Raw genomic sequence first — 24,918 nt, 5'->3', positions numbered from 1 at the left:
GCTGCTAAGCTAACATGCAGACAGGATGAGACCAGCTGAAGACAGCAACACTCACAACTCTCCTGCTACTGTAGCTGACATCACACCAACATACACATCTTGGCAAACTACAAAGTAAGACGAACGTCCACAAGGAAGTAATGTTATATAACTGGATGCACAAATGCGACACCGGCTAACTAACCAGATGTGTAATTGATTAGAATCACTTTAACTTCCCTTTAAAGGTTCAATTCAGTCCATTTCATTCAATTTCACCCAGAGAAAGAAGAACGACGACTATTAATTAGAAAATAGAGAAATGTTTTACCTATTAAACTATAATAAAAAGTCCATATTTAAGGAAAACTACAACAAAAGTCAGTACAGCCTTCAGCAGTGAGATTCAATTCTTTTATTTTGTCAGATTTTTGCATCTGATTTTCAAAGTGTGTTTGTCATCATCGCCATGTTGGAAACTTCCTCCTGTGGCCAAAACTTCTTCAGACTTCTCGGGAGTCATTTTTTCATTTCATATTTTGGTGCAAACTCACGTTCATAGTTCTTTATCAGCAAACTCCCACCTCCTGCTTCATGGTCGGCACTGGGCAGACACTGTGGAGGTTCTGGCCAGGTCCACACCGAACATGCTGGGCCCCATCTGATCCAAACGAGTTTATTTTGGTTTCATCTGACCAAAGAATTTGTTGCCAACATTCATCCGGCTTCTTCTTCATGTTCTTTGGCAAAGTTTATTCTTGCAGTTTGGTGCCAGTCCGTTTTCTTCTTGGACACCATTGTTGACTTCCTGCAGTGTCCTTCACGCTGAAACACCAGTTTCCACAAATAATCCTTGTGTCAAATAAGCATCTACAATGACCTCTACTGCATCTTCTGTTATTGGTGGTATGTTCCAGACTCCGCTGACGACCCAGGTCAGAACTGAGGTTCATGCAATCAGTCTTAATTTGGAAATGATTTGTGGTGGTACTGTGGGGCCCATATTTCAAATGTGATCTGTTGAACCTGTTTGTTTTTAATTATACATAACAACAAATATCCCAAACTTCAACTTAGTTTCTTCGTCTGCCTGCCAGTCAGTGCTGAGGTTTATCTGAGGTTGTTCACTGACAGTAAACCATAACAGCTGAGTTGGAAGCTAAAAGTGAAAATCACCTCCTCGTGGTTGGTTCCTCCACCGACCAGTCACGTGCCAGGAAACATGGACACAGTCTCTCCTTCCTGAGTTACAGTGTTGAATAATGACCAGAAGTGTTTTTGCAGAACATTATGATGTCACAGTGAAGTTGACCTTTGACCTTTTGCATATAACATGTTATCAATTAATTTTATCCCTTGAGACATTTGAGTTAAACTGCGTCATAATTAGAGAATGAATTTGTGAGTTATCGCCAAAAACGCATTTTGCAAGATCACAGTGACCTTGACCTTTGACCACCAAAGTCTAATCAGTTCATCCTTGAGTCAAAGTGAATGTTTGCGCCCAAATTTGAAGAAGTTCATCCAAAGTATTACTGAGATATCGCGTTCATGACAACAACCCGAAAACAATAAGAAGTCCTCCACAAAATAAACACTATCATTATGTTGTGATAATTCCATCAGTGCAAAATAAGTTTTATTTCTTTATTCTTTTCACATTAGAAATGCTTCCAGTACATGTTTAGAATGGCTCTAATTAGATTTACTTTTCATCTCTATTGTTTCTGCTTTGCACAGTGTAAAACTAAATCCTCACTGGGAAGAAACTTCAACTAATGTGCGTTCAAGACCGCTACAATACTGAGGGTCTGTGATGCGACTAAACAGCTGGGTATTTTTCAGTGTGAAAAAACTCGTCTTCTAATCGTTTCAGTTCTTGTTCCAGTCTCTTCCTCCCCGTGAACCTCCTCTGTCACCGTGCACTGTTGAACCTCTGTGTGTCTCTCTGCATGCAGGACCTGGAGTGAGGCATGTTGCTCATCTCTTAAGCCCATTTAACAGCTCGTTACCCATTCGTCTCTTTTTTCCCCTCTCTTCCTCTGTTCCAGGCTCTCATCACTTCTTGGTCAGGTTCCATTTTTGCTAATGCAGTGGAAATGAGCCGTGGGCAATGCAAAGTGAAGTGGAGCAGATTCATGGCGGCGTTTTTTTCTTTGCCACTACACGCCATGAAAACACAAACAGGGGCCGGGCGTAACAAGGCCCAACACACACAGTGGCGATGAAGACACGGGAGCGCCCAATGACACAGAAAGCTCATGTAATTCAATTGGACAGCAGTGAAAACACAAGGGCTGAGGTGCTGCGCTGAACATATAATGCTTAATTAAACCAGATTAGAGGTGAGCCACAGAGATCAAGCTGCTGTGAAAGACGCTGAAAAGGACTGAAAATGAAAAATAAACTGCAAGACTCCACTTCAAACCTTCATTATTAAATATGGCTCCCATGCTAACTTTGCTCTTCCCAACTCAGTGGTAGAGATTCAACAAATCATGTAGGCTATGTTGAGCTAGCAGCATTAGCATTTGTAAATAAAACATTTCAAACATTCAAACACAGAAATTTGAGCCCTGAGTTAGACACTTGTATCCAACTGTATAGGGATTAGTGCACAGACTGTTAATAAAGATGGACGTTGCCTCTGTGACCCACAGGTTTCTGAAGCTCAGAGTGAGCTGCTAAGCCGTCGCCATCTTGGCAGTGTCTGACTCCGCCCCTAACTCCCATACATGTTTATATCTGCTGTAAAGTTGTAAAAACAATTGAACATGGGAGTCTATGGGGATTGACTCACTGTTGGAGCCAGACTCTAGTGGTCATTGGAGGAACTGCAGGTTTTGTCACTTCAGTGTCGGCTTAATGTTTCAGCGTCAGAGGTTGGTGCCTGGATAAGTGATGGGCGGATCGAAAATTATGTTTTAATAAAACTTTAATATATAAAAACATTTTAAAAACAGAATCCCAGGAACATATCATTGAATTCAATGTCGTAAACACGAACTGCCACGTCAAAGATCATAGATCGGAAACAACCAATAACTGACCGTTTCTCAGTTTAGACGGTGGTGTCCAGCGTCTGCTCGGGATCGCAGGCGTTCATCAGGAGGAAGAGGCGTTTGGAAAGTTCTGGACCGACCCGGCGAGTGGTGGAGGTCACGCCCTCTCCTCTGCGGATCAGGAGGTCAGACAGCAGCGACGTCTTCTCGCGGTCGGACTTGCACAGACTGTACGCCTGCAGACAGAGGAAAAAAGAAAATAACTTTTCTAATTAATCTGCAGATGTGTCTCTGTTGTTTTGATCTTTAAAGCTCCATGAAGGAGTCATTTGTCTTGTGCTGCACTTAACACCCTGATCTCATACCAGATACCAGGTGATAAATATGTGTTAACTATAGGGATGTATTTATAAGTCTAAGTATTAAGGCCATATAGAGGAAAAAAAATCTGAAATTTAGAGAATACAGTTGTAATTTTAACATCAAACATCAAAGGCTTTGAAATGAAGAACGTGGAGCATCCTGTGACGTTCTACTTTAGCAGAGGTTTCACTAATAAGGAGATTCTTCATCTTATGACTCATCATCATCATCATCATCATCATCATCATCATCATCATCATCAGGATTTAACGACGGAGGGGGAGTCAGGTATGGTCAACGTGTCAGAGGTGACGTTACCTTCCTGAGCAGCTGAGGGGACGGGTACGCTGCCAGGATGGCCGACGCCATATCTGGACTGACTCTGTTGAACTGCTGGATCTGTCTCTTCCACACCTGCAGCAGACCCTTACCGGCTTTATCCACCCGCTGCCCCCCCGCCCACTCACTCTCCAGGTAGAAGGAGAAGCCCGTCTGTTCCCTCTCCCGCCTGAAAACACACACACACACACACACACACACACACACACACACACATTATTGTTTGATCTGAGTGACAGTGTTTTGTAAAGAGGGAAGAACTGAGCTCACTCACTTGAAAGGCGCCTCTGCAATCGCTTTGGTTGTCATGGTGATGTGATCTGAAAAGTCCTTCCAGGTCGTCAAGAAGCGGACCGAGACCCCCGTGTGTAGCTGGAGATGCACCACTGCCTGATGGGTAATTGGACAACAGACAAATGTGAATCAATATAAAACAATAAAATATCCTTAATTCATCCTTTTACTCTGAAAACACAAGCCGTACTTTTTAAAAGCCCTTAATTAACAAATTAAGAGCTCAGTTCACACATTAATTTGAAATGTTTGACTAATCCATTTGTTATCAGTTTAAGGTGTGTTCTGGTGGTTGTGTTATTCTTGTTAGAAATAAAATTACAGGTATCTCTTACTTTGTACCATCTTCAATTAAGCTGCAAATTGACCTAGGGCTTAATTATTCCAAATTATGGATAAAATAATAGATTATAATACATTAGTTGTTCTTCACTGTTTAAGGGTTTTTTTTTTAATGGGAGCAAATACTCCTTAAACAGCCTGAATTTTCTCTTTATTTTAAAAACTAAGATCCTTTGAAGTTATAAATTAAATTAATGTAATTAAATGGATTATAATATATTAAGGAGTTTTAATGGATACATCACTAGTCGTGGGTAAATTACTGGAATTTCAGATAAATGAAGGTATTCTATATCACAGAGAAAAGTTCTCTCATTTTCTTTTTCTTTCTCTAATTATGAAAGTTCTTCCTCCACCGACCACCCCACCTCTTCTACTTCAACTCGTGACACTTCAGGCAGCGCCTCGGCTCCACCGTTCTTCCTCCTCTTCCTCGCTTTTCCTCCTCCCCGCTCCTCATTGGCGACGGCCTCTCGAAACCTCTTCTGGCTTTGTGACTTCTGCGATCTGAGGAAAAGAAAGTTTATTATCTCTTAGTCGTTAACTCTCAGGACCTCTGGTCTTCGCTCCATCTCTCTTCTTCACACATTTTCTTCAGTCGGTTTCCAGCTGAGTTCTGCCAGACTCTGCTGACAGTGATGTGTGATGCGTTTAGGTCGGCTTAGTGCCATTCTGTGTTGTTTTTCATTGAGTGCTATTACTTCACACTGTTGTACTTATTCAGACTGTGAGACACTTCTAGACCCAATCAGTCAGTCCACCTTCAGGGCAGCGTTTCCCATCTTCAGAGCACTTCAAACCAGCTGACTGCAGGTTATCGCTGCCCCCAGTGTCTGACTGGTCTAATCTCAGACCCCCCCCTCCACCTGAAGTATTTCTCCATGTCGATGACCACCAGGCTGAGAACCTTCCCAGGGTGATGGTTCTGCTGCTGCTGCATCCAGGACGTCAGCGTGGGACCAGAGTCTGACCTGTCGTGCCTCTCTTCCTGAGGGAGATTACAGTCATAAGTATTAATATATAAACCTGCTGTCAACAAAACACATTTCAAGATTACGTTTCAGCCTGGACTGTCTTCTATTGCCAAAAAATACATAAAGGCTTTAATCTTCCTCTGATTTTTATTATATATTGTAATTTTGTACATGTGATTTGTACAAATGGGAGACAAATTAAAAGATGAGCAGTCAACATCCTGTCGTGCTCTGTGACGTATAAAATGCAGGATGGGAGAATTAAATCTTTATATACATCTTAAATCTTAAATCTTCCTCCAGTGTAAAGGTGTGTGTCCATGTGTAGTGTGATTATAGATCAGCTCTAGCTTCTATATTAATACTGTGAAAGTATCAAAGCCTCAGTCCACAGAGAAATGCACACAGCCTGTATTCAGAAACTGAGCCTTAAAACCAGCCGTCAGGACTTCTGGAACTTTGTGATGTCACAACAAAGCAGTCACCAAGCCCCGCCCACCTGGACCCACCATCCAAACCTTGCAGGATTTGGTTTCTCTGAGTGTTTTTACTTGAAATGTGCTGTATTTTTATTGGATCACTCAGAAAACAGTAAGCCAATCAGAAGAGAGGCTCAGAGCCTCCTCTCTTCTGATTGGCTCACCGACCTGTTGTTACTAGAGCTCCAGAGAGAAGCCTGAGAGAGGAGATGTAAAACTACACTGAGATGGTTTTTATATCTTCTGATGGATCAACACTTCAAATAAAACACAGAAGAAGAAGAAACATGGAGCTTTAAATCTTTATATCTAACACAATGTCAAAGGGTCAGTATCAGGCTTCATCAGTCCTTATTAAACTGATCAATTTCTAAACTTAGTCTTTTTCTTGCAGAATGATCTTTGTGTTTCCTGCTGTGGTAGAACGACAGTAACTGTAACTCTGACAGATCCTCGATGATGTGACGGGTACATCACTTCTAAATAATTCCCTAGAACATTTCCTGTTTTTACACACTCCAGTTAATGGGGAACACTTGTACAGTCTAATGTAATCCAACTGTAATAACACTTAATAGCATGTTCTAATTGAACACTTTCTCTATTTTACCTATAATTATAATTACAACCAAATTACATTGTTTTTTTTTGAAGAGCACTTGGAAATAATTAGAAAATAACGTGTGTGACAGACCACCACCACCACATGTGTTACATTCAATATTCCTCCATCTGCTCTGTTCTCATCTCCACTCTACTGTTATTACAAAATAAAATAAAGTATATATCTATATCTACATCTACATGTTTCCTCACTGGGATCAATGAAGTGTGATTATAAAGCAGCAGGTCAGTCACTGCTGACCTCCTGCTGATGTTGTAGTGACAGTGTGACCACGAGCAGCAGCAGCAGCTGTGGCTCCACCCACCTGAATGTAGCTGTGGATCAAAGTGATGAAGTCATCGACCGTCATCTGCATCACAACATGAGCCTCTGGTACAGACACGACATCATCTGACTGAGACACAGGGAACAGGAGAGAGAGCAACACTCACTTTATGATTATCAAGAAAAGTGATATTTTATCTATTATTTATTTATTACTGAATTAATGATCATTATAAAACCGCTTCTTTTTCTCAACCTCTTTTTCATTAATTACAGACAGATATCACAACAAATGTGACATTACTGGATGTTATATTTCACGTAAGTAAAAGTTTATTTATTTAGCACCTTTCACGGATAAAAATAAATAATAAAATCGTATTCAGACACACTGACCACAAGCCTGTCTGAATCAAAATTATGGCAGGTTCGAGGGATAGCCAGGGAAAAGGGAAGAGCACCGTTTGTTGTATAAGGGAGGAGACGGTCAGCAGTGTGTTGGGGTGTTTGGCCATGTGAGGCTCTAAAGGTGAGCCAAAATAATCGTGATTATGATTTTTGCCATAATCGAGCAGCCCTGTCACAAACCTGTTCCTCTAACTGCTCGTGTTGAGGCATTTCATCCTTCTACATTTATCACTACAGCTCCTCCAGAGTCGCTCAAGTGTCACAAGCTCTCAGTAAATTAACACGCACAACAAGGCGAACATGAATAACCATAACTGTAACAATTCGAGACTCGTTTTCAGCTGCTAGTGTGTGAATATGGGTCCAACGTCACACACGCAAGGACCAAGTGTGTGTGTGTGTGTGTGTGTGTGTGAGTGTGTGTGTGTGTGTGTGTTATCACCTGTGCACAGGGAGCCCTCCTCATCCAGCTGACACTGCGTGGAAGTGGTTGTTTCTCTATTGCACAGCTGCAGCCCAGAGCCTGCACCGACGCCAGCAGAGTCCCGCCTCCTTCCAGCTGTAAGAGAGCTGCAAACACAAACACAGTTACCACAATAATGTCCAGGATAAACCCATTTCATAGCTTAAATGATGCCTTCAAAGCATGAAGATAATACACACACTTGCTTTATTTGAAGTCTAAAATTATCTCCAATAAATCTAGAGTCTCGCATGTTGTTATCCACTTGTGCACGTTGCCAAGTGTTATTAAATATTTTCCTTTACCTGGGTCTACAGCCACCACCATGTGTTTGATACACTCATCCGGCCTCAGGGCCTTGGCAGCCTCTGCCAGAGCTTTCCTCTCTGCTTTCTGTCTCTCTTGTTCCAGCCTGAGCACCTCCTTGTCCCTCTGCTGTCGCTCCCTGGCCTGCCTTCTCCTCAGAGCCTCTTCCCTGGAGGCCTGGATCTCCTCCATCGTCCGCTTGGCAGGTTTCCTCTTGGCAGGGAAAGTGTCACTGCTCTCTACACTGGAGAAAGGCTGTGGAGGCAGCCATCGCTGAGGGAGAGCCGCCACCTCCTCTGGGCCAACTGAGGCCCCACGGCTCACTGTCCTCATCCGATGGCAGCTGAGCGGGGGCTCTGACTCTGGAATCCCATTCTGGCAGGAGGGCTGTAAACCGTCCAGATTGGATGGCGAATGCGGCGCAGCATCTTTCCCATTAGTGATGGCGGAGGAGGCACTAATCACATTGTCTCGTCTCTGTTTGAGTCTCTGCGCCAGAGGGACATACGGTGCACCGTCATCAGAATCGCTGCTGATCATCATTACATCAGTCCTTCCCGTACATGTTCCCGCAGTACCCTTCACCGAGGAGGAGACGGCTGCGTCTGCATCCAGGTCGACCAAGTCTGGTTTCTCTGCGAGTCGCTTTGAGGTTTGGCTCAGGAAGTCAAACACAGGCAACTCCTCGTCTAGGTCGCTGGTGGAGTCACTGTAGCTGCCCATGTTCATGTGAAGCCAAGGTTGCTGTATATGAGACATGAGACAAGAATTATCACAGGATCATCAACTTGCAAGAAGCAAAACTGCCTTTTTCTTTTGGCGGCAAAAACCAAACCAGGCATCAGCCAGAAATCTGCCAATCTGAGATTTATTAGTGTGTCAGCCAGTATATACATTACCTAACATATCATAACCTACAGCAATAACATAGTACAGGTGTTATGGTAAATTCGGCGTGGAGATAATCCACCAAGCAGCAGGTTATTCAGTGAAATTGTGGCTGGTATAATTAGTGCACGCCCAGCTCTGCAGAACTCTACTGAAGCTTGCTGATAATAAATAATCAACTTTTTTTAATTGTTCCCTTAAAAAGCAATGGGTGAAACACGCACAGTACGAGGCTGCAGACCGAGCTCCATCTACTCCAGAGAAACCGAACCATTAACTAACACTGAACAGGAACCGTCAAATACAAAGATACACAGCAGACGTTAGATTAGCTGGAAATAGTTTCACTCACTTTGAAATCTTGCGTACAGACGTTCAGTTAAGAAGGAGGTTAGCTTAAGTAAGTATTAGCTACTAGCATTAGCATGTAGTTGTAGTTGGTATTTATTTATTTCGACGGACAAACACCGCGGAGAGTTTTAGCCATCCTGTTGTTGTGTTACGTGAAGGCACATTTGATTTTACCCGGGTTGCAAAGTTGTGTTGCATTCACGTAAATGGGACACCGGATTCACGCAAATTCATTCCCCCAACTATCATGTAAATTCAAAATAGTCACATCAGACAATCTTTGCCTCTTTTTATGGGACAGGGGTGAAAATGACTCATTGTCAAAATCTGTTGTGTCGTGGTTTCAGAATGATGGAGTCAGAGAACAATTAGATTCAAAATATGATGCAGGTTTAGCCATGATTTCTTTTCCTGGGCAACTTTCATGTTTTTCTCAAATGATGTACAAATGGCTTGATACAGTAAACAGCATGTAGCTGCTGTGAATGGGGGGGAAAAATCCCCGAATGTTTTTATAATGTCTGGCTCCTCCCCTGATTAAGATTACCTAGATGTAACTTCTGAAGATATTCGGACCATATTTTCAGTAAAGTGGTTCGGTCTACCATCTTTCTTGGGGAATTTGAACGCAGCAAATACAACCGGATGTGTCGCGCGGAGTTTGACGTCAGTACTATCGTTCAAGATGGCGGCGCTAGTGTCCTTGATGCTGAAACCTCGAGCAGGTATGAAGTGTTCATCTTAGTACTTTACACGCTGTTGATGAATTTACAAATTGTGCGAAATAGTTTTATTGCTTCTCACCATATTTGACGTGATTTGCGTAAATAACGTCTCAGGCATTTTGTCTTTACGCGACGTTAAAATGTCGTTAACGTGTCGAGTTCTTGTCTTAACAAGCCAAAATAAGGCGAATAGCTCGTGGATCTCACAACAAAAAGTATTAAGCTGAGCTACGGCATCACCTTAAAGTCTGCAGCCTGTTTTATCCCATTCAATTTCAATATCAAGATCGGTCCTTTCCAAATCTGAGTGCTTGTAATGTCACGACCAGCCCATTAGGTGTCAATATGAGCATGATTAATGCTGTATGTCTGATATTAAACACCGAGTTTCACAGTGGACTGCATGTGCATCACAATATTTCTCCAGAGGAAAAGAACATCTGATCTTTTTATGGTTTCTACCATCCCCTATTTCTGGGACTCATTTTACAGATTAAAATTAAAGTAAATTATGACAGACAGGGTTCTGCTCTAGTCAACAGTGTTATAGAGGGATTTCGTCTGAATTACTCTTCAGTTCAATCTAGGGCTGAATGATATGGGAAAAATATATATTTTTATTTTACATTGTGGCAGATATTGTGATATGAGTCGCGATTTCAGTTGGAAATTCTTTGAATTTCATTTAAACTGAAATAAAATTAATAAAAATGATGATGTGATTGTGTTGTTGGTCTGTTGTGACACATTCACCTTTATCAAGAAAACTGCGTCTCCTCTGATTTGGATATTGCACTTGACAACATTGAGATTCCGATAATTGCTGTCAAATACACACCGCTGCTAATTAATCCTGTTTGTTGTTGCAAACAACAACCCATAAAAGGCGTGGGTGTTTTTACTGAGAAATTCACTCTAAGTCAGATTTCTAATGGAGTTTGGTGTGATGTCATTGTTTACAGTATGTTTGAGTCAACTGGATGTTTCTGTGATTTCACATGAACTTCTTCGTGCTGCTGGGTTCAGGTCTGCTGGCGCCCGGTCAGTCCTTTCTGCTGGACTCTGTGAGGTTTGCGTCGAAGAAGTCCGGTGGCAGCTGCAAGAACGTTGGGAAAAAAGACCCGGGTCGGAGATACGGCTTCAAGAAACAGGATGGTAATTCCTACTTTGTTCAAAGTGACAGCGTCTCAGTGCCCTGTTATTTGTCTTCTTCTCTTTGAGGCGTTGGTGTAGGCGTAGCGTTTCTCTCCGCCCTCTAACTTTGGTTATGGATAATGTCACAATATTAATAGAAGAGCTGATGCACATGCATATAAAACAGGGTCACAGGAGACACATCTCTGTAATGAGAAATTCATGGTTTGGAACAGTAAAACCACCTTATTGCCAGCGAGAGAAGTTCATCATATTATTTCAACTCGGCAGAAATTTTTCAGATTAACTTCCTCGTCAACTCAGTTATTAGAAATGGAATAAAACTTTCATGAAATGCAGCTGGGAGCTGTAGAAGCTGAATGATTCTGATGAATTCATGCACTCTGATCATTTGCATCCTGGTGGCACTCTATGTGATGTCAACTAGACTTGTGGCAATAATATTAATTGATTCATTTAGTCATTTATATATTGATTTTCCATTGCATGCTGAAAGGAATGGAAATCAGTTAAAATATAAAAGAATAATTCATGTAAAGTTTAATTAATTTCTGCTAAAAGTGTGTGAAACAGTGTTAAAAACCTCCAGGGCTGATTCATGAACCAACAACATGACCAGGGGCGGAGTCAGACACTGCCAAGATGGTGACAGTGAAGCAGCTCATTTTGAGCTTCAAACCCGCTCTTCAGAAACCTATGGGTGACGTTACAGAGGCGACGTCCATCTTTATTTACAGTCTATGATGTTGATCTCATCGTCTCTTCCCATCTGTTCTCCAGGGAACTTCGTCCATGCCGGGAACATCCTTGCGACGCAGAGGGTGATGAGGTATCACCCAGGAGCTCATGTGAGTAGACACACCCTGCATCAACAGTGTGAACCTGATTCAGACCGAAGGGTACACCTTCACGTCTCGCACCTCCTCTCCTCCAGGTGGGGCTGGGAACCAACAGGAATCTCTTTGCTCTGGAGGACGGCTACGTCAGGTTCACCAAGGAGGTCTTCATCCCACCGCCGCGCAGCCGGAAGTCGTCACGGATCATCCCCAGACTGCCGCAAGGAGCCGTGCTCTACAAGACTTTCATCAACATCGTGCCGCTCAAACAGGAGGGCAAGTTCAAACTGATGGACATGGTCTGAGACGGACTGGACTGAACTGGAACCTCATCCTTTTTTTTGTTGTTGTTGTTGTTGTTGTATTCCTGTGGCGGTCAGGATCAAACATCACAAGCACCCTGGAGGACTTCAGCAGCTCGGGCTTCTGTCTTTGACTGAGGTGATTTGACCTTTAGACGGAGCCGGTCCGTGAGGTCAGCTGTCATTCTGAATGACTCGGTCCTCGGCTGCTCATGAGACACTGTCACACTTTGCATTTACAGTTGATTTGGTCGAAACTCCACTGAATAAAATACACACAGGAAAAACATTTCCAGTGTGACTTTTACAGATTGTCTGTCTCTGGCATCACTATTATAGTATTTTTTCTCCCATAGTTACTAACTATACAAAAAACAAGACATCACCAGATCACTTTAAATCATGTGCTCCACCGGATTTTACCCCAATTTCTATCAGGTTCGGGTCCAAATTGGACACGTCACAGTCAGAAAACTTGATGTTTTGAAAAGTTTTAGAAAGAGCAGATCTGTTTTCTGCTCTTTGACAATGTTTTTTCAGATAATCCAACTGGTTTGTAAATGTTTTATTTGGTTTAAGAAGTATGAGAAATTCTCATCCAGTAAACGAACTCCTCATAAATTAAATCTTTAATCCTTAAAAATGTATTATAAATTAAATCCCAGTAAAGCTGAAAAATTCCAAATCACTAAATTTGGAGATACATGGTTATTTTTTTACATTAACATATTGTTTATATCATTTTCTTGATCATTTGGATTTACAGGAAAAAAGTGGTTTTCTTCTTCTTCTTCTTCATTTGCTGCCTTTATTAGTGACATTTGACCGAAAATAAGGGGAAAGAGATGCAACAAAGGCCCCAGTCATTCTAAAAAAAAAAGTATTTTGTCTTTACAAAAAGAAAAGTATTTTCATGTCTGCTGTTTTTAAAAAAAAAAGTGCAGTAGCCCAATCTGGACACAAGATGGCGCCGCTTACATCAGGTAAGTATGAGTTTGTCCTAGATGAGCACCACCTCAGTCCTGTTTATGCAGATTTTTATTTTGGATTGTGATAATATAATTTATCACAAAGTGTGTGTTTTTTAACTTTAACTGTAATTGTTAATCATTTAGTCACAAGTGTTGAATGTCACAATGCTTTACAGGAAAAATAAAACACTTTATCTGTACTGTTGAAAAAGTGCAATAACAAGACACACCACAAGATGTCGCACAATCACTGCTACATTATGTGCTGCTCAGCTTGATTAGTGTCCAAACTGCATTCAATTGCAGGTTTATTTCTTCATAAATTGGTTTTACAGATAAAAGTACATTTGGAAAACAAGTTTATGATTGTTAAAAGTTAATCTTAGAAGATTACAGGTCTTCCTCCACTCAGGCTGTGGTATCTTCCCTCTATAACATTTGTAGTGAATGGTACAAGCTTATCGGTGAGATATTTTGTCAGCATTACTTTGAAAAAGCCGTCAGCAAAGATACAGAGATAAATGGGAGAAGATGTATTTCAGAGGTATGCAGAGGGAGTGTGGGTAACGCCTGGTACACTGTTTGGGAGTTGGAACGCCGTCATGAAGCAGAAGTAGTGATGGATGTGAGGAGTTTGCAGAACACAGCATTATAATTTATAATTCAAAGATGTTGGAGGGTGAATTGCTGTTCGCACTCCACTGCCAGATCGGATAACGTACCGGGGATAAACTCAGGAATTTCCATAAACCACGGGTGTAAGCGTTTGGAAGTGTCCGTGTCTTTCCTTTTTATGAAGAACAAATGAGCCGTGAAGTTATTGAATAGCCGCTGGCTGTTGTGAGAGATCTGCATTCTTGCCTCTCAGTCCAGGCCAGTATCAGCGCAGGTCATCCTTGATGGATGCACAAACAGCAAAGTACAATTTTCACAGTTCACAGTACTTTGTGTTGGGTTTGTGTTTTCTGTGGTTAGTGTTTGATCTGAGTTAAACAGTAACCGTGAACTGTTGAACTTTCCCTCTCAAACTCAAAGTAACAGTCATTGGTAAAGTATAAGGGCGGGGCGGTTACACTTTAAGCAAAACCTGATTTTGCCAAATACGCCTCTTAGACGGATTACCTTAAGATTTTTAATTAACCCAGTACGACTAATATTTTTACTTTAATGTTTTTCTTCAGTCTTGAAAAAAGAATTTTCCGTACACTGCTCCAGCATCACGACTTGCTGATCATCCAAGTGTTTCGGTCTCTCCAGACCTACGTCAAAAGGTCTTTAAGAACAGTTCTTACAACCATGATCTTAAATACACAGTGCCCCACCCATCTTGTGTGCCCAGGTGTGCGACAATTATTCCCCTGCGGGAGTGTCTTTCAATCATTGACGAAGGTCTAGAGAGACGGAAACATTAGGATGATCAAGACTGAGGCGACACTTTCAAACGCACCTGCATCCAAGATAAAATTCAGTGTGTAAGACATTTGGATGTACGAATATCTTCATCGACAAAACTTTTGCTGTTTTTGAAATTATGTAGAAACTTGTGTAAGACATTTGGTTTTAAAATATTCAGTGTGTTTGTCAGTGTGTCAGTCCAAATATCTCTACAACTGGTGGATGGACTGGCATGAAATGTTCAACAGGCATTCATGGTTCCCAGACGATGAATCCTACTGACTTTAATGATCCCCGACTTTTCCTTTTGTGTTTTTTTAGTTCAATATCTCAACAATCGTTGGACGGATTAACGTGAAATTCGGGACAGATCGTCATGGTGCCCAGAGGATGAAGTACAATGAATTTAATGAAATATCTCAACATCTATTGGACGGACTGGCAGGAAATGTTTAACAGGTATTCTTGGTTCCCAGATGATGAATCCTACTGACTTTAATGATCCCCGGCTTTTCCTCTTGTGTTTTCTTAGTTAAATATCTCAACAATCATCGGTTAGATTGATATGAAGTTTGGAACAGATTTTCATGGTCTCCAGAGGATTAACTGTAATGACTGATGACTGATGAAATACTTCATCGTCTACTGGGTCGATTGGCACAAAATATTTATACAGATATTCATGGTTCCAAGATGATGTGCTACTGACTTTAATGATGAATGAAATCCAAGTTCGCGGCTAGCTTCTGTAGCTCAGTGCAAACTCTCATTTAACATTTCTGCCATCGTCAGAAAGTGAAGTATGTTCCTGGGATTACTTTTTATATTTTAAGACTAATCTGCATCCACCACGTCACTTGCGATTAGAAAGTGAAATCTTCATGATTTTAACAGTTTTGTTTAAAAGAGTTTTTGGCGTTTTTTGAGGAAATGGTGTTCACTAAATTTAACTAAAGGCAGAAATATTGAATCATCAATAGTTTCTGAAGCACAGTTTAGTTCTGGTTTCACCGGGCCTTTGTATAGAGGTTCTATAAGTGTTTGTCACTGTGAGGAATTATTAATCCTAAAAGCATTTGATTATTCTGGGTTTCACTGGAGAGCTGTAGCATCCCATGTCGGTCTAAATGTTATTTCAATTGGGGATTTAATTGGTAGTTACATAAAAACTGTTACATTCAAAGACATTTAATAAAAAATCTAAGTAGAAAAACATCCTGATCCATCATTTGTCGAACCTTTAAAAACGTCCTCCCCTTGCACCATTCTCGGAAAGGGTTAGAAATCGCACGGACAATCACAGATAAGTTATTCTGGCCCTCGGGGAGTGTACAGCTCGAGTCAGAGTCATTATCATGAGAATACCTCTGAGAATAATCACAAAGATCTATCAACAGCTCTGACTCAAAGAACAAGCGTTCCCTTCCCTGAAACGCTTTTCTTGGCCCTGATGGCGTCACTCTCTTGGCTCTGACAACAGTAGCCCCCTTCCTTATGCCGAGTCTTGGCAAAGAGCTCCGGGGGCCATTAGAGAGACAGAAACCTGGAGCTCTGTGCCGGGCAGTGGGAGGAAGCCGGGCCTCGGAGCGCTGTGGATGGTTGACGGAGGTTGTGTGTGTCTTCGCTGAAGCTCGAGGACTCATCCTGGGGGCGGGTTGACGGGCGAACATCCGGAGACTGCAGACTTACAGATGAAATATCAAGGGGCTGGTGGAGGGTTTCTTCATATGTTGGTGGAGGCTAAAATGGGATGTGAAGAAGGAAATGTGACATAACGAAGGATCTAAAGGGGAGGGCCCCCCCCCGCAATCTTAGACACAAAGAACAGTTTATTAGTCATGTGGAGGTACTATTCAGCTGGAGGAGCTTTCAAAACTGGAGAAAGAAAACAAGCTTAATGATTGCCATGAGGTTTATCTCAGCTTTGGCTTGAAGACTAATGATCTGGCCGGGGTTAGGGTCGGTTCGCCTGTTTCCCCTGAATCAGGAGCAGTTCAGATGGGTCCGACATGACGAATGTTTCTGCCTTTTGGCGAAACGATCGATCAGTGAGAGATCAGACTAAGAATGTGGTTATCATCTCGCTACATAGCTACCTATCAACGTCATCGATCACGTGGCGTCGAAGTGTGGATGGGACTGACGCAACTGTTCAGGTGGTTGTAACCGGTGGTTTCCAGCGTCACACACACACAAATAAATAAATACAACTTCATCAAACACATTCAACATTCAGCAGCCGCTCACCTCATCGTGGCAGCCGCTGAGGCCGAAGCGCTGTGCGATCAGACAGTGGATCCGCCTCTGCCTGTCCTTCTTACGGACGCTCTCGTACGACGGCAGCCTCGGCAGCGGCCCCTCCATGTGGTAATCATTCGGCTTCCCAATGACAAACACCCCTCCAGGAGCCTCGATCACACACACACACACACACACACATATAAACTAATAATCTGATAAGACATTTGAAACAGCTGCACGAGACACATTTCACACGTTCACAGCGGTTCTCATCCTGGTTCTTCTCACCTGCCGCCCGGCGGCTCCCTGGTTCGCGGCCCCGCGGAGCTCATCGCCGCCCATCAGAGCGAGTCTGCTGCGGTAATGAGGAGGTTCATCCTCGGGAGAGAGAGAGAGAGAGAGCACCACAAAGTTTCAGTCCATCTCAGTTTGTTTAAATTAAACACGTGCAGCAACTGATGGTGTTAAAATAGCTCAACAGTGTAATAGGTGAAAGAAAAATAAACTATTAAACCAACTCTGCTGTACGGAAGCTGAGAGAGGCCATATTCCCGAAAATATTTTATCTCGTTTTACGTTGTTTTTCTTGTGAGCCTTATTCCAGTATCTCGAGATAATGGAATAATTATCTTGTTATCTCGAAGTTCCGTTACCTTGAGATAACGGACCTTTGTTTTCTCATGATAACGGGATATTTGTTCTGTTATCGCGAGATAACAGAACAAATATCCCGTTAAATATTAGGAGGCGGAGTCATGGCTGACGAAGTGTTTGTTTTGGTCTGAGATGCTCCAGTGGGACATCTAGTGGCACCACTGAAATGCTTCTGGGTCTGCTCCTTCTTTTGTTGTTGTTGTTGTTTATGATCTTTACTTTTGTAAACTCCTTAGATTTGCTGTGAAAGTTAAAAAGAGTAGAGTGTGATATAAGGGGGGGATGAAAACTACAGTAGGTTTAGTGGTTCTTACTGAGTAGTGCTCTGTTGTGTAGGGTCTGAATCTGCAGCAGAGAGGATCCTTCCTGTACAGGACGACCACCAGCATGAGGATCACCAAACAAAACGCCACACAGGACACTGAGACGCAGAGAAACTGCACAGTTACTGCCACAGAAGAAGAAACTACACGTTATAGAACAACATAAAGGTGGGTGAACTAGTGAGATTCAAGTATAATGAAAGGAGAGGAAATTAACTGTAGTTTAAAGTTGCATATTAACGATCTGTCACCAACAAATTAGTGGCTGGAAAATGTTTTATTTCATCTTAAACTGATGTAAAATGTCCATTTATATATTTGTTGTTTGTAGATAAAATGCATCAAGATGTAAGTCAGTATATTTAACATTCAGATATAAAATTCAAGCCACTTTGGTCACAGACTATTTTGGTGACACTTATTTTAGTTTCATTTGAGGCCTCAAGTCTTAAAGAATAAAACTATTTTCAGTTTATGAGCAATCATCAAAAACAGCTCCATTTAATAGTGTACCAACACATTAACCATTAAGACTGGACTGATGCATCATCAGACTGTACATACAGAAGTTGTTTTAGTAAATACACTGTTTCTTCAGTGGATATCTATCTACACATCTGCCTTATACTCTTTCTGATGCTGTAAAATGTGTCAGCAAACTCAAATAAGCACAAACATTTTTATGTTTTTCCTCACTTTCCACCAGTTTAGCACAAGATAGATGAGCATATACGTATAAGTAAGATGAATTGTGAGTAATTAAAAAGTGCTGCACCTACCTGAAGCCACGATGACAGTCAGTAACTCTGGTGCCATCGCAGGAATCTCCCTCAGAGTCGTTTCCTCTCGGCAGTCAGACATTCATCACCAACTTAAAACCACATCACTCCTTTCTACTCCAGCTGGAGGAGAACAGCCGACACAGAGCCGCACGGCTCCAGGATTATCCAGCAGGTAAATATTAACACACATGTTGGGAGAGTGGTTGAGACTCCAGCAGAAATAACTCACCTCGACCCCCCCAGAGGAAGGAAATCTCAACCTGGGACACAAGCTCTGCTCAGCTGAGTCTTGTGCAGACTCTAGTGGAAGTTGTTGAAAGTGACCTCAGACTTTTTTTTTTAAAAAAGTGAATATTGATTAATGAGAGATGATTTGAAATAAATAAAAAGAGCGAGGGGGTGTGGTCAGTTGTGGCGGAGCATTAAATGGAAATAAGAGATTCATACTTGGACTGGAGAGGCACTGAGATTTTTTTAACCAATACAGCAGTTTTAAATACTTTAAAATGAAGATGATGATGATGATTATTATTATTATTATTATTATTATTATTATTATTAAACTTCCTGAGTTTGAATCTTTGTTTCGGGACACGGTCAGCTTGTGTCGAGGTCAGTGCGTCCAGCACATGATGCTGTCATTGTTCAAAAATCAAAACAGACCACACAACAGTTTGATTCAACTTGTTTAGTTCTTAATAAACTAAATATGCTGCAAATTTTGTCCCTTCCACTCAGATAAACACAGTGACTGACATGTCGTATATATTCATCTTGTGTGAGTGCAGATTATTAGCAGAGACAGGTGTAAGTTTGATTTCTAAAAGTTTGGTTGGTCTCTGAGTAACTGAGAGAAATGTAGAAAGTCTGCAGACTCTCTCAGTGACACAGGTCAGTACTTTAATGCAGCATCTTCCCTCTTTCCTCTTCACCTCCTCCTTTCATCACCTGCTCGGCCTCCCATCCACACGTCATTCTGAACTCCTCATCCTCTCCTTCCTGTGAATGGTCGCTCATCTTAGTCCTCATCCTCCGCCTGCTCCCATCATCATCCTCACCTCCCCCACCCCCGGTCTATTGTGTTGTGTGGCGTGACGCGGTTGAACGATCACGACATGCCTTTTAAATGTTAAGTGATGTAGGAAGAAGACCGTGATTCACTCCAGAGGAGAGGAGGGGCTTACTGAGGAGGAGGAGGAGAGAGAGAGAGAGAGAGAGAGAGAGAGAGAGAGAGAGAGAGAGAGAGAGAGGGAGAGAGAGAGAGAGAGAGAGAGAGGTGGTTTGGTATTTTTTTATTCTCCTCTCCAGGATCCTCGGTAGTAAAAGCGCGCAGTGGAGAGGACGACAGCATGGAGCGTATGGAGTCCATGGAGCCGATCTCGGCGTGCTACACCACGGCTTACCCGGAGATCCAGCCCGACAGCGGCTTCGGATCCAGAGAGACCACCGACAGCCAGGCGAAGACCCCACCAGCTCCGACATATGACGAGGAATTAGTCCACAAGGTATGAAAAATATATATTTTAAACTTTGCGACACTGCTTCATGCTCAGCTGCGAACCAGCCCCGGTTCCTCCAGTCCGGGTATCCGGGTATCCGGGTATCCGGGTATCCGCCCCCGTGCTGGACCGGGCGCTGCGCTGTCCGTGGTGCTGATCCGACACTTGGTCCGTCTCCAGGCTGCGCGTCACGTTTGGCCAAAACACACGTTACTTGCTTTCAGAGATGAGTTTCCTGCGTCAGACTGAAACACTGAATTCTTCCAAACCTGTCCTCATCTCTCCTCCATCTGTAAAACATAAATCCACTTCCGCTCTCAAATGAGCAATTAGACAAGGGGAGGCACATTTATTTGTAAATCACATTATCACACACTGTCATTCAATGTGCTCAAAGGAAATAAAAGAAGCATCTTCAGAGAAATCACAGGCTAAAAACACAGATTATAAAATAGATAATATGTCATTAAAGTGGAAGATTAAAAGATAGAGAGAAAAGAGCAGTTTCTAGCTTCTTTTTAAAGCCAGTTACAGTTCAGGCAGATCTGGTTTCAGAAGCAGCAGAGATTAGGCTGCGTGGAGGAGGAGTGACGTGTGCAGCTGATCTGGCATCCAAAACATTTCACCATCACTCTGCAACAACAACCACTCGCTCTAAAAGTCAGTGATGCTCACCAAAGTGGCAGAGCCTCCCTTCCTTTGTAATTAAGATTTCAAAAACTATTTAACCACCACTTACAACAGTCGGAGCTGAGTGGTGAGGAGCCTCCTACACAGAGGGCACTCCAGGTCACATCTCGTTCTGGCTCCAGGTGCGTTAATAGATCCGTATATGTGAAAGTAGCTGTATAAAGGCTCCAGAAGGAAATGTGTGAAGTCTGACGCGACCTCAGGGGTGTGGTGCGTTAACCAGACTTCTGTAGTCCGCCCCTCGTCTCTGCTTGACGATATATGCCCGATTATGATATCCCAGAATTCCCCCACATGATATACAGTACCCCACCCATACACAGATGTAGGGTATATATGTATATATATATATATATATATATATATACATACGTATATAAATGACTGACTGACTGACTGACTGACTGATCATATCTCCACCATTGATCAGCTGAGTGCCTCGTCACTGAGTCGGGTTTCTGACGCAAACATATATACTTAAAAAGTATCGTAAAGTAATTTGAAGTACATGTACATATATACTGTATATATATATTTACTTCAGGTTACTTTATGATACTTTTTAAGTATATATGTTTGCGTCACAAAGTCAAACTCAGACATATATACATATATATACTTCATGTTAGTTTACAATACTTCTTAATTAGCAGTACCACAGTGTAAAAATACTACATTACTAATCATCAATCAGCAGGGCGAGCTCTATAATTTGATACGTCACTGACTGACTGACTGATCATATTTCCACCATTGATCAGCTGAGTGTCTCGTCGCTGAGTCGGAGTTTCTGGCGTAAACAGGTTCTGTCAGCAGGTGTTTACAGGTGCAGCTGTTCACTCCAGCTGATGACGTCGCTCTGTCTCTGTAAATAAGTAGCTGTTTGCTAACACATTAGCCGTAACAATTTAAATAATCTCTGTGTCAAACACAAATTGAATTTAACTAAATGTTGTGTGATGAGTTACAGTGACATTTATAGTTAATAAATGTTCCATGACTCGTTAAAAGCAGCTTATGTCCGGCCGTTAAGGCTACGTTAGCGTCCACACACACCAACAAGTAAGGGGTTCTGTGTCCGCTGACTTCCCTCCGGTGCTGACCTTTGACCTGTCTACAGAGGGAGGAACAAAGAGAAAGGAGGCATGTCACATTTTATTATTACAGACTGCAGGAGCAGCTTCAGGTTCAGAGTGAGGGAGCTCAGTCACAGCTTGTGTTTTCATATCTGGCCTTTTAGTTCATCATGTCCTACTTCCATTTAAGCATCTGTCGCTGGAGGGAATCAGTGCACACTCTGATTCCTTTACGTTTTAACGTATCTTTAACGTAAGAGTTGATGAATTACTGACACATAATGATCAGAGCGTCGTGGCGACTGCTGATGCTGCTCAGTGATTTAAGCACGAGTTTAGTGAGAACTGAGTTTTTACCCGAAGGCTAATTGGTCCAAGGAGACACGTGTGTGTGTGTGTGTGTGTGTGTGTGTGTGTGTGTGTGTGTGTGTGTGTGTGTGTGTGTGTCATGAGGGGAGCAGGTGCTTTGCAAAGGGGCAAATTTCTAACAACGCAAGCTGTTCTTTTAAAAAATCAGGAACAGCGGTTCTTTTCAGGTGAACGACGTCCGTCCAGTTTTACTTTCTTTTTTTCTTTTCTTTTGGTTCTGTCTTTTACATTATCTCTTTTACTGGGGGGGCAATTTCTTTTTTAGTCATTACACAACGAAACAGAGTCTTTAAGTGCTCTGTGGTTTTTTTCCAGTGGTTGGACATGGAGCTGAAATGACTCTGTGGTTCTGTAACGTTCTCCTGCATCTGACATCAAGCTCCAAACAACAGCTCTATTGAAATCAATGGAGCATTTATACTGTGATAGACCATTAAATATCTTACACACACACACACACACACACACACACACACACAAACACACACACAGAAGAATGAAAATGTGGAATGGTTTGCCTTCAGATATTACACATACAAGTGTTTTTATCATCAGGTTTTTTATCATCATCCTGTTTTTTATTGATTCATTTCATTATGTTTGACTGTCTGATCTCATTTTTACTGAACCTCATTGCCCCCCAGATGTGTATAAGAGACAGCACACACACACACACAGAAGAATGAAAATGTGGAATGGTTTGCCTTCAGATATTTCACATATAACACATACAAGTGTTTTTATCATCAGGTTTTTTATCATCATCCTGTTTTTTATTGATTCATTTCATTATGTTTGACTGTCTGATCTCATTTTTACTGAACCTCATTGTCCCCCCCCCCCCCAACAATTTTAAACTAGTTTTTATTCATTTTCTACTGTTCGTTCTGAATTTTATCTCGTCTTGTAAAGCACTTTGTGACTGTGTTTTGACAGGTGCTACTATAAATAAAGTTTAAGAGCCTCGCTACACATTAGACATATTATATATAGACTATATGATCATTAACCTAATCCTGTTCATTTTCCTTCCATCAGTATGTGACCTGCATGAGTCTGTGTGATGCATCAGACTGACTCTTGGAACAGGAAGCTGCAGTGATCTGCTCCCGCTCTGTGGGGTCAGATCCCAGCTGTGCCACGTGTCCATCAGTAAATTAGCGGCAATATGAGAGACGTCAGGCTGAGTTAGATCCCAGCCGCGTCACGGGCTTCCTGTTCCCCGGGAGGGTAGACGTGACGGTTTCTCTCCTCTCGGGGCGGCGGGACGTCAGGAGTCAGTTTACGACCACGATGGCCTCCATGTTTCTCAGTGAACGCTGAGCTCAGACAGGAAGAAGAAAAAACTCTTAACAATCTGTTTGTTATCTGTTTCAACACGTCCTCCACGTCTCGTTCCCGAAACATCTGCCGCACTTTCACCTAATTGCCTCCAGCCTCCAGTGAGGTTTTATGAGACAGGCTGACTTTCCCATCTAACCTCTGTTACCATGGAAACAGCATCATATCCCCCCCCCTCTCTCAAACCACACATACATTCAGATCATCATCACGTGTACTGTGCATGTCATTTTACACACACACACACACACACACACACTCACACACACACTCATGCTGGCGTTATGTTACACACTCTCAGTAAACAGGAAACAGGAAACAGATTCCATTAAGTCACAGATGAAATCATGATGTTGCTGCTGGTTTGTGGTTCGTGCTGCGTTCAGTGTGCAGCTCCCTGATCACTCACTCCACCTTCAGGGATTCATCGTGTCTGTTGTTACGGCCCCGATGAATAAAACATGGTGTATATCTGCTGTAGCGCAGCTGCTAATGTTAGCATTTCCATCTAATTATCTTACCAAGGGCGAGGAGCACATCATTAACCAACTAGATTATAAGAAGAAGAAGAAGAAGAAGAAGACTTTATTTGTTCAGCACTTCTCAATATAAAACATAGAAACACGTCAAAGTAAAATGTAAACAGATATCACATAATAAAATAAAGATAATAATCAAACAGGGAACTGTTTCCGTTAATCTGCTTAAAGCACAAATTTGAATTTTAAATTAAGAATTAAAAATTAAAGTAATAGAAACTAGCATTTTTTTGCCTTTATTTTGAAAGCCACAGTGAGTGTAATGTGTAAACATTAGACACTGATATCTGTCAGTGACGTGTAATAACAATAACTGCCGGCTAGAAATATTCTCAAATAAAATGAAGATAAAAATAATCATTTTGAAATCTTCATAGGATCCAAGTGAAGCGGTCTGAACCCCCTGAGACCCCCCCCACACACACACACACACACACACACACACACACACACACACACACTTTCTGCACACGGCTCCAACGCTCCAAAACCATTCAACATTTTATTGCTTCACCTTTTCATCGCTGAACAAACATGAGAGTTTTTAAGCTGCTGCTTCAATGACTCCTCTCTCTCTCTCTCTGTCTCTGTCTTTCTGTCTGTCTCTCTCTCTCTGTGTCTCTGTCTTTCTGTCTGTCTCTCTCTCTCTGTCTGTCTCTCTCTCTCTCTCTCTCTCTGTCTCTCTCTCTCTCTCTCTCTGTCTCTCTCTCTCTCTCTCTCTCTCTGTCTCTCTCTCGCTCTCTCAGCAGTGTATTTCATAAGCAGACTGAGTCATTGAAGTTTTACCTGAGAGAGGCTGATATGAAAATTCAGAGGACGAGCTGCTGAGGCAGGATCCTCAGTATATTTCCCTCCAGCGCTGAGACGAGACTCTAAAATCCCTCCGATCAAAGAGAAGCTGTAAAACCTGGAACTGTTGAGAAAAGCTGCTCTAATTCCCCCC

The 24,918-nt window shown here is 42.1% G+C and overlaps 4 protein-coding genes across 5 annotated transcripts in view; 2 read left to right on the top strand and 2 right to left on the bottom strand.

Moving 5' to 3' along the window:
- Nucleotides 1–385: 385 nt before the first annotated feature.
- Nucleotides 386–9,256, bottom strand: eme1 (essential meiotic structure-specific endonuclease 1). 2 transcript variants are annotated; one of them, XM_023401383.2, is made up of 10 exons: nucleotides 9,079–9,256; nucleotides 7,838–8,582; nucleotides 7,512–7,639; nucleotides 6,702–6,791; nucleotides 5,186–5,307; nucleotides 4,688–4,826; nucleotides 3,958–4,073; nucleotides 3,663–3,852; nucleotides 3,030–3,217; nucleotides 386–2,869 (listed from the first exon to the last, which is right to left on the bottom strand). In XM_023401383.2, the coding sequence occupies exons 2-9, from the start codon at nucleotides 8,565–8,567 to the stop codon at nucleotides 3,041–3,043; spliced, it is 1,692 nt and encodes a 563-aa protein (XP_023257151.1). In that variant the 5' UTR covers nucleotides 8,568–8,582; nucleotides 9,079–9,256; the 3' UTR covers nucleotides 386–2,869; nucleotides 3,030–3,040. The 2 variants fall into 2 exon arrangements, with proteins under 2 accessions (XP_023257151.1, XP_023257150.1); XM_023401382.2 differs by lacking the exon at nucleotides 386–2,869 and having other exon boundaries at nucleotides 2,890–3,217.
- A 455-nt stretch (nucleotides 9,257–9,711) lies between these two features.
- mrpl27 (mitochondrial ribosomal protein L27) lies at nucleotides 9,712–12,407 on the top strand. Its single transcript, XM_023401385.2, has 4 exons — nucleotides 9,712–9,802; nucleotides 10,829–10,957; nucleotides 11,738–11,805; nucleotides 11,892–12,407. Exons 1-4 carry the CDS (start codon nucleotides 9,763–9,765, stop codon nucleotides 12,096–12,098), a joined length of 444 nt encoding a protein of 147 aa, XP_023257153.1. The 5' UTR covers nucleotides 9,712–9,762; the 3' UTR covers nucleotides 12,099–12,407.
- Nucleotides 12,408–13,219: 812 nt separating this feature from the next.
- Nucleotides 13,220–18,669, bottom strand: LOC111651441 (uncharacterized). The gene is made up of 5 exons (XM_023401384.2): nucleotides 18,459–18,669; nucleotides 17,671–17,777; nucleotides 16,991–17,080; nucleotides 16,709–16,870; nucleotides 13,220–16,201 (listed from the first exon to the last, which is right to left on the bottom strand). Exons 1-5 carry the CDS (start codon nucleotides 18,538–18,540, stop codon nucleotides 15,989–15,991), a joined length of 654 nt encoding a protein of 217 aa, XP_023257152.1. The 5' UTR covers nucleotides 18,541–18,669; the 3' UTR covers nucleotides 13,220–15,988.
- Nucleotides 18,670–19,684: 1,015 nt separating this feature from the next.
- LOC111651444 (ras-related protein Rab-37-like) overlaps nucleotides 19,685–24,918 on the top strand; it is a 12,921-nt gene continuing 7,687 nt past the window's right edge. Inside the window, exon 1 of the mRNA XM_023401387.2 lies at nucleotides 19,685–19,966. Coding sequence (XP_023257155.1) covers nucleotides 19,811–19,966 — 156 coding nt within the window. The 5' untranslated portion in view covers nucleotides 19,685–19,810. The remainder of the gene's footprint in view (nucleotides 19,967–24,918) is intronic.

Source organism: Seriola lalandi, unplaced genomic scaffold (assembly GCF_002814215.2).
Source record: "Seriola lalandi dorsalis isolate HSWRI2012SDOR001 ecotype SW California unplaced genomic scaffold, Sedor1 jcf7180002053637, whole genome shotgun sequence".
NCBI classification, from domain to species: domain Eukaryota; kingdom Metazoa; phylum Chordata; class Actinopteri; order Carangiformes; family Carangidae; genus Seriola; species Seriola lalandi.
The sequence above is the reverse complement of the archived record's forward strand: the minus strand, read 5'-3'. Positions and strand labels throughout refer to the sequence as shown.

Excerpts from the sequence above, each read along its gene's own strand:
- eme1 (XM_023401383.2), bottom strand. The coding sequence starts at position 8,567 with ATGAACATGGGCAGCTACAGTGACTCCACCAGCGACCTAGACGAGGAG. Across the intron at positions 7,640-7,837 it reads GGTGGTGGCTGTAGACCCAG|CTCTCTTACAGCTGGAAGGA; the intron begins GTAAAGGAAAAT and ends TTGTGTTTGCAG. Across the intron at positions 4,074-4,687 it reads CACGAGTTGAAGTAGAAGAG|GCAGTGGTGCATCTCCAGCT; the intron begins GTGGGGTGGTCG and ends ATTACCCATCAG.
- mrpl27 (XM_023401385.2), top strand. The coding sequence starts at position 9,763 with ATGGCGGCGCTAGTGTCCTTGATGCTGAAACCTCGAGCAG. Across the intron at positions 9,803-10,828 it reads GATGCTGAAACCTCGAGCAG|GTCTGCTGGCGCCCGGTCAG; the intron begins GTATGAAGTGTT and ends TGCTGGGTTCAG. Across the intron at positions 11,806-11,891 it reads GGTATCACCCAGGAGCTCAT|GTGGGGCTGGGAACCAACAG; the intron begins GTGAGTAGACAC and ends CCTCTCCTCCAG.
- LOC111651441 (XM_023401384.2), bottom strand. The coding sequence starts at position 18,540 with ATGTCTGACTGCCGAGAGGAAACGACTCTGAGGGAGATTCCTGCGATG. Across the intron at positions 17,778-18,458 it reads GACTGTCATCGTGGCTTCAG|TGTCCTGTGTGGCGTTTTGT; the intron begins GTAGGTGCAGCA and ends TCTGCGTCTCAG. Across the intron at positions 16,871-16,990 it reads AGGGAGCCGCCGGGCGGCAG|GCTCCTGGAGGGGTGTTTGT; the intron begins GTGAGAAGAACC and ends TGTGTGATCGAG.